General features: G+C 41.2%; 1 protein-coding gene across 5 annotated transcripts in view; it reads right to left on the bottom strand.

Annotated features, from left to right (window-relative positions):
- Positions 1 to 1256: 1256 nt before the first annotated feature.
- The window catches only part of TXNRD3 (thioredoxin reductase 3), a 70542-nt gene continuing 58778 nt past the window's right edge, over positions 1257 to 13020 (bottom strand). For 4 of the 5 annotated variants that reach the window (XM_025860283.2, XM_073889870.1, XM_073889869.1 and 1 more), the window contains 3 exons: positions 4720 to 4815; positions 2264 to 2398; positions 1257 to 2049 (listed from right to left, as the gene is read on the bottom strand). In XM_025860283.2, coding sequence (XP_025716068.1) covers positions 1987 to 2049; positions 2264 to 2398; positions 4720 to 4815 — 294 coding nt within the window. In that variant the 3' untranslated portion in view covers positions 1257 to 1986. Of the gene's footprint in view, positions 2050 to 2263; positions 2399 to 4719; positions 4816 to 13020 lie in introns of those variants that run through there. The other variant, XM_073889872.1, reaches the window with a different exon arrangement.

The raw sequence follows: 13020 nt of genomic DNA, 5'->3' as shown, positions 1-13020 counted from the left end.
GTGAACCTAATCTGTCACCATTATCTCAGGCCCACCTTTACCCCAGAAGAGGAGAGGAGAGGAAAGAGATGAAAGGGGGAGGGAGAGTATGGGGGAGCCAATTACAGATAGGTTTACATCTAAGACCAATCTCCTCCTTGCAAAGGGAAGATAACTAGCCTCCCCAATAGCCTGCAACCCGGAGAGTGGTTAAAATTCTTTGAGTGAATTACTTCCTCCTAAGAACATAGCCAAGTTTCCTTGCTGCTTCTTTCTGGGAAGCAGAGTATGTTTTTTGCTCACCCTCCCACTGGGGGTACAGCCCATTGGGGTCCCAGCTTTACACAAAGGCTTCCTATTTGGAACCTTACCTGGGCAGGCCTGGGCTTTCAGGTTTTCTGCATTATGCTGAGTATAAGCAGAGACCACTTCCAGGCTTCCTGGTTTCATTTCATTTGGGGTCCTACAAACCCTTGGTTGTTTGCATGTATGTGATGCTCAGCAGTATAGTAACAAAGTTTTTAAAAATTGTTTTATCTAGAATTTTAGTTGAACCCTTCAAAAGCATCATTCAGAGCCTCTCCAGATTGCTTCAAATCCTTGAAATCCTACTCATCCCTCATGGTTCAGTTTAAATACAGCTGCTTTCATTAAACTCTGATCTATCAGCCACCCCACCCCGTATTCAGTGGAAATTAATAGCGTCTTCCCGTTTTTCACCGGGCTGTCTCTACCTGGCTTATAGCAACTGCAACAACCAGCTTTACTTTGCAGAGTTATATTTGTATCTTTCTCTCCCCAATAAAAAGGCAACACAATAACTGGATCCTCTGTCAGGTCCTCGGGTCCCCCTCCCCACTCCAGGCCTGTTCCACTCCCTCCCTGCCTCCGGAGAGAGGAGCAAAAGGCTCTATCTACAGATGGTGTTCCCCAGCTGCTGAATGGCCTCAAATTTTTCATTTGAAACCCCTGATTAGAAATTCTGACCACAGACCTATCCAACCCTAAGACAGTGGGCCCATGGCCCACGGCCGGCTCAGGAGAGCACTGGCTGTCTTCCTTGCACTGGCCGCTCTGTGATGTGCACCCAAGAAAACAACGGATTTTCCAAAAGGACCTTGGACAGGTCCCCACTTCAAGGGCCTCTTAGATGCTGACAGGTGCAGATTCGAATAGAATCTCCCATCACCTGTCCCTTTACTGAACTTGACTGTAATTCATTTTAAAGAGACTGAATCATTTTAAAGAGCTTTAAGTTCATTAGATTTCACATCATACAGTATTGAAAACTTTTTAATATTATTAAGATCAACGTAGAGAAGAAATTCGAGCGTGTCTCTGACATGAGACACTAATAAGAGAGGACTCCGAGGTTGTCGCCACTGGGAACCCAGAGAGGGTGAGGCACGAGGCGGGAGTCTGATGGTGGGTACGCTGGATCCGGCTGACTGAACTCTACACAGTGTGCGCAACCTCCTACTCGTGCACCCACGCCCACGGCCAGCTACGCGACGGCATTTCTAGGACACCGCACACCAGTGACCACATGGAATTCCAGGCCCACATACTGGAGGCTCACCACTTTACAGTCAGCTTCGACACTGAGAAAACACTTTCAGAGAAACAACAAAGCAAGGGGATAAAAACACTAGCAACCAGAAAAGTTAACTTGGATTAGTTGTGCGCTTGCAAGGTCCTTCGGAGGGAAGCTCGATTCTGACATGGAAGAGCATCGGCCTTAGCTCACCTCACAACGGGTTCCGAGCTAAAACGTCAAGGAGGCAGCCCAACTGCCTCTCCCAGCCAAGCCGAGCCCGCTGAGCACACGCCCGCTGCCGTCCTGCCTCCTCGTCTTTCTCATCTCTGTGCTGGGAAGGGAAGTCCAGCACTGGGCCCCGTGCAGGAGAGCAGGTGCATGAGCACCGACTCACTTTACCCGGGGGGCATTCTTATCTTCAAGAGAAATGGGAATAGGACAAGGAAAACCAAACAGCAGCGGGGCTAGCCTCAGCAGCCTTTCTGCGTGATGTCTAGTCCCGACGACTTCGTGATTTCCAAAGTTGTAAACACCTGTTCGAAAGGAAGGAAACCAAACACATTTATATCTAGCCATCAATATTTCAGTATTGCTTTAAGAAAACACGTTTTGAATATTACATCTAGGTTAACCTTTAAAATATACGAAGCAGTTACTAATACAAAATCTTTCTGACGATGTGCTTTAGAATAGTTTTTCCAAACTACACCAACTGAAATCAGTAAAAACACAAACCTATCTCCGTACCTCACCACATGTGGGATGAATTCCAATGGTGTCATCAAGTAGCTGCTTTGTGAGCCCACATTTCATTGCGGCCGCAAACCCTTGGGTGATCTCACCGGCATTCGGTCCAAGAACATGGAATCCTATCACCCGATACTTGAATATGCAAACATCAGAAAGAGAAGCCCAGTAGGTTCATGATCTGAATAGAAGTCTATTTATTGCAAGTTCACAGTTAATATTTACGGCAGCTACTACAGAAAAAGAACTCTAATGTTGAACTGAGCAGAGAACATTATCATGAAACTGAACCACTGTAAGAATCTGTTAAATGAGCCAGTAAATGCACATCCAGAGTTAATTTGCACTCAAATTTACTAGAACAAGCAATTTACCCACTGCATGAAGGAGTTCATTAGCATGATGTAAATTTCCAAATTATGCTGAGATAGTGCTAAACAACAACCCAACAAATCTGAATTAAAGTCCAATGCTGGAATAATTCTAGGGCATCAGGGTTTGGAAAGGTAGTGGTTCCTGGCCCAGTAAACAAGTTGCCCGGCTCCTGACATAACTAAGTAGAGATCAAGGAGTGGCCAGAGCGGGGTTTCCACCCAGGTCTGCACATAGGGAGGGATGGGGCGCAGGGCATGAGCAGACCCACCAAGACAGGAAGCAAGAGTCAAAGTATATTTCCAAGGTAACACTGCATTTTAGGCTGTCCAGTGTTTTTTCACCAGACTCTAGTCTTCATTTTAATGTTCAATAGTGAAAATGCTCACCAGATAAGAGAGAGAAGGCAGAAGGGCAGGAGAGAGACCTCTGCCATCCACATTCTGGAGAAAGAACAAAGAGCACACGACCTCGGGCACATCTACTGGTGGGCACTCACAGGAGAGCCCCTGGAGCGGCATTTCTCAGGGGGCTGGCCATCAGAGGCCACGGGAGCTGTGCATGAAAAGTGGGAGTTCTCGGGATCCCACAGAAGGCTCCTGAGTTGGAATCTCTGAGATGGGGCATCATGCAGCAAAGTGGGGAAAGGGGGGCAGCCCGGAGAGACAAAGGACCTCTGATGAAAATCTCCCCTTACAAATGAAAATGAAGGCAGGTCCTGTGAGAGGGCAAACCTCATTCACCCTTTTTGCCAAATAGCCACAGGAAGGTAGGAAGTACCAGGGCGATACTCTAGAAGTAGCAGTTTGGATGGGGGTAAAAGGAGGAGCAAGCTCTACTGTGGAGGGTGGGCAAGTGTGCAAGGGCAGTGGAGGCTAAGTGGCGGGAGTGGCAAGGGACAGAGCAGAAGATGTCCAAAGAGGGGTGGAGAGACCTTGAAATTCTGCCCCAGGCCCACCAGTCAACACCTCTGTCGAGAGATCAGAAATATCTTGGCTTCCGCAGGGGCTCTACCAATCTGAGCCCAATCCCGCTCACTCTGGGGGGCGGTGGTGCGTGCAGACCATCTCCGCCTGCTCCCTTTGCAAAGGCCACCTGCAGCTGGCATGACGGTAAGCTCATATCACTCATGTCCAGAGTCAGGACAAGCACCCCACAGCTGGCACCACCCCCGGGGAGCACAGCTGGGAATGTGTCACAGCCCTACGGCATTTCTGGGGCGTTCTGACCAGTAATCCCCTTCACTGCCCTGCACACCTGTGCAACGGCCAAGAGACTAAGTTCTAGAGCTCTGGGTACCTTCACCGCTCAGGCAATGGGGCACCTGCTAACTGGCCATGAGTCTGTGATACCTGTTTTCTGTTACACTGAGAATTCGATATATTCAGAGAGAAGATGACCATTATATTTGTAAACTTCATACAAATATCAGTTGTCGCTGTTCACATTTACCTAATTTTATGTTTCATCTCCCAGGTTATAAATTCTTAAAAAGGGAAGAACCAAGTCCTACTGCTTTCTACACTCAGTGTTCTTTACAAAACAAGTCATAAATAACCTGTGCTTTCAACTACAATAATGAAGGCATCTATTATCAATTTCATGCTCACCTCAAGAACGGGGAAGGCAGAGAGCCTCCACCCACCGGCTCTCCACCCCACTGATTCTTCTTTAATGAAAGCCTTCATTAGGAATCAGTTAATTAACTAGTTTTCACTTTGTGCAAACATCTCTTTCTAAAGGCTTCTGACACACATTTGGTCAATTTACAAAAGGCACACACATTTTATTAGTTGATGACCAAAACTTTCACAGATCATCTGGTTCTAAACTGCCAAGTTAGATAGCTCTGGGAAGAGACAACTTTCAACAGGTTTTTTTTTTTTTTTTTGAGACTATTAGTGAGCCTCCATTATAATCTGTCACGTGTTCAACCTCCACAAACACATGGACTTGGTAACAATTTGAAGGATTTCTGCCTCGCCCTGAAAGCGGTCTTTAAAGAGATCGTTCAAACCCAAATACTAGATTAAAAGCAACAGTTTAAAATAAACAGCTTTTTAGCATCCAATCATATTACGTACATTGTCGAATTTATTGCAAATTATCTTTGCATAACAAGTATTGTTGTCTCTGCTGGCCACTGTCCATTCAAGAGGCCAGAACAAAGTATGATACACCTGCAAGACAAGGGAGAAAGAGGCCAAGATTAATGTCTATGAAAACCACTCCCTGATACACTCTTTAATTATATAAAGAGATCATCTCTAGAACAGCTTTCATAAATTTAAAGTTTCATAATCCCGACTTATGTGTCTGATGGGAGCATCTGGGCCACCATTCCTAAAATACCAGCTACACAAGTGTGTGGACATTTTTTTTTCTGTCAGTCCAAAAAAAATCTCCCAATTAATCAAATTCCATTTTCAAACATTTCTAGAGTACTGCTGTCCAGGGCAATGCAGTAGGCCCTGTGGCACCTGAGAAGGTAAATAAAGACAGATTCTGCTTCAGTGAACTTACAACCTGCCTACAAGGTTCACAGTCACACCACATCTAGGGAAAGCAGAAGAAATAAAATAGTCCCAGCCATTCATGGACATTAAGAACACTACCTCTGGGCACCTGGGTGGCTCAGTTATTAAGCATCTGCCTTCGGCTCAGGTCATGATCCCAGGGTCCTGGGATCAAGGCCCATATCGGGCTCCCTGCTCGACAGGGAGCCTGCTTCTCCCTCTCCCTTTGCCTGCCTCTCTGCCTACTTGTGCTCTCTCTCTCTGTCAAATAAAAAAAAAAAAAAAGAACACTACCTCTGCTACTTGAGAGCGCTCCCTCCATGCTCTGAGTGCACCTGTAAGGCTCCTCAACCTGGCCTGGTCAGCTGGGAACCGGGACAAAGTGCAAAAGGTTCTTTACTTGTGGGGCTACATGGTCCCAGCCTCTTTCTCCTAATCACTCCATACAGAAGGCGATGGATTCATGTCTGCTGCCAGGATAAGAAATGAATTCCGAACTAAAATCCACAGTGGAAGGATATAAATACTGATTCTTTGTTCTTTAATAGGATTATGTATTTTATATTTTGAATTATGTTTTTATAAAAACAATATAAGGTTATAATAAGAATAATGCAGTGCAGAAAGTCACAAAGAAAGTAAAAAAAGAAAAAAAAAACCACCATCCAGAAATAAATATTTTGAATGTTAGGGAAGTATCAACTATTGGTGCATAGCTAATAAAGTGAAATTTTTATTTAAAAGATATCATAGAGCACAGTTACTTGTAATAAAAACCATTACATCTAACTTGTATTTAACAGAAGAGAAACAAACTCTTCCACACATTTTAATACAAACTTTTCAATCTCTGTAGCTGTTATCATGTTACAGATAGTATTGCCTAAAATACAGGTTAAGAAAAGAGATGGTGAAACCTCTGGGGTTTCAAACAAGATTTTCCCAACAGCAAGTTTATTCTTGGCTTGTCCCGTGCCACTCTGCTCACATGTCCCACTTCCCTTTGCTTCTTTCTCCAGTTTGTGCTCTGTGTGTGGGTTCCTTTTAGTACTTTGAAGATTTTATTTTATTTAAATCTTTGGTCCTTTTGGTTCAAAGTGGGTGTGAAGTGTGGACCTAACTTTGTTTCTTGAATGGCCATCCACTTGTTCCAACACCCTTAAATGAATGTCTCTTCCCACTGATTTAAAATAAAATACCGCCTTTATCATGAATTGTTCTAAGCATTTGAATCCATTTCCAGGTTTCGTGTCTGTTCCACTCATCTTTCCATCCACCTGTACGCCACTATGGCACGATTTTAACTACTACAGCTATATGATAAACTTTAGTATCTAGTAGGGCCCGTCTCCCCATTGTTCTCCTTATTCAGAATCTGTTATTGCTTGTCTCTTTTTTAATTTATCAAATTATGCACAATTATTAGATGTAATTTTTGAAACTCTATGATGAAAACAACAATATCTGCCTCCCCATGCCCATTTCAATCAATCGGAGGTAACTGCTTCACTTTTTTTTTTTTTAAGAGTATGTTTTCCTACTGCTGGATCAGCAGATCAGTGCTGCAGTGGTCTTTGCCTGGTTTAGAAATGATTTTATTTTGTTGGTCTCATTTTATTCTTCAATCCTTTACCATTTGAAGCCTGTCTTAAACAAAATGCAGATTTCAGACATTAAGGTATTTCCACTTTTTCTCCTCTTCTGTCAGCTTAATAATACCATAGTAAGCACTCTTTTTCCTTCTAGAACTACATACTTTGTAAATGAGTTGTGGGCAAGAGAAAATGCCCGTGGGTTGGCCAAAGTCAGCACCTCTGGATCAATGGTTCACAACCTTGTCTGCTCATTAGAATCCTAGGGTGGGGTGGCATACGCCCAACCTGCTAAATTAGCATCTCTGGGTTGCTTTCACCTCTTTTATTTGCCTCCATGTTTCTAAATAACATGCTTATGTTGCTACTTCTTGAGTTTTCCATCTTAGGCTTTATTGACTTGCCTCTACTGGAGAGGAGGATTTAACTCCCTTTCTTTTCCAGACCCTACCACTCACTGGACACCCTTCCTGCCCCACCCACCACCCCCCATCCTCCCGATTATAGTTTTATTCTCCACTTGATCAATTATCAGTGTTTCCTTTACTAAGTCAAAGCTATTCATAGACCACTGGATATTCACACACAAAGGAATGAAGCTGGATCCCTCCCTCACATCTATTCAAAAATTAACTCAAAATGGATCAAAGATCTAGATGTAAAAGCTAAAAACTTTCATAAAACTCTTAGAAGGAAACACAAGCATAAATCTTCACGACTTTGAACTGGGCAACAGTTTATTCAATGTGATGTCAAAAACACAACAGAAAAAAAGATAAAGTAGATTTCATCAAAATGAAAGACTTTTGAGCTTCAAAGGAAACCATCAAAAGAGTCAAAAGACAACCTGCCAAATGGGTGAGAATTTTTATAAATCATCTCTCTGATAAGAGACTTGGATGAAGAACTCTTAGAACTCATAAAAAGACAACCCAATTTTTAAAAGGGCGAAGGATCTAAATAGACATTTGTACAAATAAAGATGTACACCTAGCCAATAAGGCCATGAAAAGACTCCTAAAATCATTAGTCATCAGGGAAATGCAAATGGAAACTGAAGAGACACCACTATATTGGTGTATCAGTTTCCCAGCACTGCACTAACAAATTACCCCAAACGTGGTGACATAAAACAAAATGAGTTTATATTCTTACAGTTCCAAAGGCCAGAAATCTGAAATCAAGGTGTCCGCACAGCCAGGCTCCTTCCAAAGGCTCTAAAAGGATAATTCCTTGCCTCTGTTAGCTTCTGGTATCTCCAGGTACTCCTTGACTTTGGCTGCATAACTCCAATCTCTGCTTTTGTTTTTACATGGTCTTCTCCTCTTCTGTTTTATAAGGATACTTGTCCTTGGGTATAGGGCCAGAAAATCCAGGATGATCTCATCTCAAGATTCTTAACTTAATTCTACCTGCAAAGACCCTGCTTCCAAACAAGTTCACATTCAGAGGTTCCAGGGATTAGGCTGTGGACATATCTTTTGGGGAGTCACCATTCAACCCACTACAGATAACCATAATCAAAAAGACAGACAATAACAAGTGTTGGCGAAGAGGTGGAGAAACTGGGACTCTCATATACTGTTGCTGAGAAGGTAAAATGGTGCATCTAACTGGAAAATCTACTCTTAGGGATAGACAAGAAAATGGATCGCATTATGTCCACACAAGAACTTGTACAGGAATGTTCAGAGCAGCTTTACTCATGATGGCCCAAAGAGTGGAAACAATCCACATGTCTGTCAACTGATGAATGGATAAATAAAGCATGGTATTATCCATATAATGGATTATTATTCATCAGTAAAAAGAAATGAAGGACTGGCATGTGCCACAACAAGGCTGAATCTTGAAAACTAGCTTACGCTAGGAGAAAGAAGCTGGTCACAAAGGACCACATACTAAATGATGCCACCTACAGGAAATGCCCACAACAGGCAGATCTACAGAGATTGGAAGTAGATTAGTGGTTGCCAGGAGCCAAGGGTGAGGGGATGGAGGAACACAGGGAGGGACTGCTAACAGGTGCCAGGTTTCTTTCTGGGACAATAAAAATGTTCTAAAAGTGACTGGTACTGGGCATACAACTCCGTGAAGATACTAAAATCCATTAAATTGCACACTGTAAGTGGTTAACTATATAGTATATGTCTTCTATCTCAGTAAAGCTATTTTTTTAATTAAGCTATTCACATCTGATTACATAGTACACAATGGTTATTTTACTCTCATGAACTTTTAATTTTCTATGGAATTAAAGAGTACCTTGTTTTGCATTAGATTTAATTCTCCCTCTACCAACACTGATTTATCCCAAATCTTAACAATACTGTATTCTAATCCATGAACAGGCAATGTCTTTCCAATTAATTAGCTCTTCCTTTATTTCTTTTAACAGTGTTTCAAAGTTTTCAGTGTACATATCTTTTGCCATCTTGGTTAAATTTATTCCTAAGTATTCTTCTTAATGCTATTCTAATTGTTTTTAAATTTCGTTTTTGGAGAGCTCACTGTGAGTACATAGAAATACATAGAGTACATAGAAATACATAGAGAGTACATAGAAATTTTTGTGTTTTCATGCCCTGCAACTTTGCTAAATTCATTTAGTTCTATTATGGGCTGAATTATGTCACAGCCTCAAAATAAATTTGTACTTTGAAATCCTAACCCCTAATACTCCAGAATGTAACCATATTTGGATAGGGTCTTTAAAGAGGTAATTAAGGTAAGGTCATTAGGGTGGCCCTAATCCAATATGACTGTGTCCTTAAAAGAAAAGGAAATTAGGACACAGACACACAGAGGAAAGATGATGTGAACACACAGGGAAAAGAGCCATCTACAAACCAAGGAGGGGGGCCTGGAATATCCTTCCATCATGGCCCACAGAAAGAACCAACTCTGCTGACACCTTGGGCTCAGATTTCTAGCCCCCAGAACTGAGAAAATAAAAATCTGTCTTTCACATGAATAGACACTTTTCCAAAGAACACATCCAGGTGGCTAACAGACATGTGAAAAGATGCTCAACATCACTGGGAGTCAGGGAAATGCAAATCAAAACCACAATGAGATACCACCTCACACCAGTCAGAATGGCTAAAATTAACAACTCAGGAAACAATAGATGTTAGTGAGGATGAGAAGAAAGGGAAACTCTTTTGTACTGTTGGTGGGAATACAAACTGGTGTAGCTGCTCTGGAAAACAGTATGGAGGTTCCTCAAAAAGTTAAAAATAGAGCTCCCCTAAGACCCAGCAATTGCACTACTAGGTATTTATCCAAAGGGCAGAAAAACATTGATTTAAAGGGGCACCTGCACCCCCATGTTTATAGCAGCAATGTCTACAATAGCCAAACTATAAAAAGAGCCCAGATGTCCATCGACAGATGAATGGATAAAGATGTGGTTAAAGATGTGGTATGCAAAAACAGAACATAGATCAATGGAACAGAATAGAGAACCCAAAAATGGACCCTCAACCTGACGGTCAACTAACCTTCGACAAAGCAGTAAAGAATATCCAGTGGAAAAAAGTCTCTTCAACAAATGGTGCTGGGAAAATTGGACAGCCACATGCAGAATAATGAAACATTTTCTTACACCATACACAAAGATAAACTCAAAGTTCAGGATGAAAGACCTACATGTGAGACAGGAATCCATCAAAATCCTAGAGAACACAGGCAACAACCTCTTTGACCTCGGCCACAGCAACTTTCATTTATGATTTTAGCCATTTGAGTCTGCCTTTTTCCTAGTCAATCTAGCTAAAAGTTTATTTCTGTTGGCCTTTTTTTCAAAGTTTTCCTTCTGTTACTGATTTCTAGTTTCATTCCACTGTGATCAGAAAAGATACTTTGTATGATTTCAATCTTAAAATTTACTAAGACTCGTCTGGTGCTCTAACATATGGTTTATCCTGGAGAATGTTCCATTTGTACTTGAGAAGAATGTGTAGTCTGCTGATGCTGGGTGGGGTGTCCTAATGTATGTTAGATCTAATTGGTTTATAGGTGCTCAAGTACCCCAATTCTGTATCCTGTCTGGTTGTTTTAGCCATTATTGAAGGAAGGGTAATTTTAAAGTCTCCAACTATTATTGCAGAAATATCTACTTCTCTTTATCTTTCTGTCAGTTTTGCCTCATATATTTTTGGGCTGTATATGTTTACAACTGTTACATATTTTTGCTATATTGAATTTTTAACTCAATATATAATATCCTTCTTTCTCTGTTGTAACTTTTTAAATTTAAATTCTATTTTGTCTGAAAATAATAATAAATCTGTTATTATTTACATAGAATATCTTTTTCTATCCTTTAGCTTTCAATCTGTCTTTATATCTACAGTGAGTCTCTTCAAACAACATATACATAGATCCTATTTTTTAAGTGAAATCTGACAAACTGTCTTTTGATGGCAGACCTTAATCCGTTTACTTGTAACGGGATTACTGATAAATGAGAACTTACTTTTGCATTTATCTATTTGTTTGCTGTAGGTCTTATATGTTTCTCACTCCTTAATTCCCCTATTCCCGCCTTTTTGGTATTTAGTTTATGTCTTCTAGTGCACCATTCTGAGTGCCTTATTCTTATTTTTTGTATATTTAAAAAATTATCATAGTGGTTACCTTGGGAACACCTTACATTTATAATAACCTTGTTGGAATAATACCAACTTAAGGTTTCAATAGTATGCAAAGACTGTGCTTCTATATATATCTCTATCCCCTCCTTTTATATTCTTGTTGTCACAGGTCACATTTTATACCATACATGCTATTAACTTGGATTTATAATTATGTTTAATACAGTCCCCTTTTAAATCAGATAGCCAAAAGAGAGAAGTTACAAACCAAACCAAAAGTGCAATAACACAGGTTATTATGTGTACCTAAGAAGTTATCCTTACTAGTGTTGACTTTTCCTATAGCTTCCAGTTACCATCTGGTGTCTTTTCGTTTCTGTCTGAAGGAGTCTTTTCAGAATTTCTTCGGGGCAGGTCTACTAGTAATGAATTCACTCAGCTTTTGTTTTTCTGGGAATGTCTTAATACCTTTCGTTTCTGAAGGACAGTGTTGCCAGATACAGAATTCTTGGATGATAGTTTTCTTTCTACATCACCCCATTGTCTTCTGGCTTCCATTGTTTCTAATGAGAAACCAGCCATTTACCTTATTAAAGATCTTTTCATATGATGCGTTGCTTCCCTCTTGCTGCTTTTAAAACTAGCTCTTTTTCTTAGGGTTTGGACGATTTGACAGTAATGCATGTCAGTGTGGATCTCTGGGTTTACCCTGCTTGGTTGTCCTTCAGATGCTTGGATGTGTAGGTTTACGTATTTCAAGTTTTCCCCGTTACTTCCTCAAACATTTTTTCTGCCCTCCCTTCTCCTTCTGGGACTTTTTTTTCTTTTTTAAAGATTTATTTATTTAAGACTGAGAGAGCGAATGAGCAGGGGGAGAGGCAGAGGAAAAGAATCTTTCAAGCAGACTCCCCATTGAGCGTGGAGCTCAATACTGGGCTCAATCCCATGACCCATGAGATCATGACCTGAGCCAAAAACAAGAATCGGATGCTCAACCAACTGAGCCACCCAAGCGCCTCCTTCCGGGACCCTTTTAATGCATATGTTGGTGTGCTTCAAAGTATCCCACTCATCTCGGGCTTTCTTCATTTTTCTCCATTCTTTTTTCTTTCTACTGTGCAGAATGGATAATTCCAATTGTCTTATTTTCAAGTTCACTGATGCTTTCTTCTGCATACTCACATATGCTGATGAACTTCTAGTGAATATTTCAATTCAGTTATTGTACTTTTCAGCTCCAGGATTTTTTTTAAATTTTTATTGTTATGTTAATCACCATACATTACATCATGAGTTTTTGGTGTAGTGTTCCATGATTCATTGTTTGTGCATAACACCCAGTGCTCCACGCAGAATGTGCCCTCTTTAATACCCATCACCAGGCTAACCCATCCCCTCACCCTCCTCCCCTCTACAACCCTCAGTTTGTTTCTTAGAGTCCATCGTCTCTCATGATTCGTCTCCCCCTCTGACTTACTCCCCTTCATTCTTCCCCTCCTGCTATCTTCTTCTCCTTTTTTCTTAACATATATTACATTATTTGTTTCAGAAGTAAAGATCTGTGATTCAACAGTCCTGCACAATTCACAGGGCTCACCATAGCACATACCCTCCCCAATGTATATCACCCAGCCACCCCATCCCTCCCACCCCCCACCACTCCAGGAACCCTCAGTTTG

The sequence above is a fragment of the Callorhinus ursinus genome, unplaced genomic scaffold (genome assembly GCF_003265705.2).
Source record: "Callorhinus ursinus isolate GAN/ISIS: 27379988/994484 unplaced genomic scaffold, GSC_fseal_2.0 scaffold119, whole genome shotgun sequence".
Classification (NCBI taxonomy): domain Eukaryota; kingdom Metazoa; phylum Chordata; class Mammalia; order Carnivora; family Otariidae; genus Callorhinus; species Callorhinus ursinus.
This window is presented reverse-complemented; position numbering and strand designations above follow the sequence as displayed.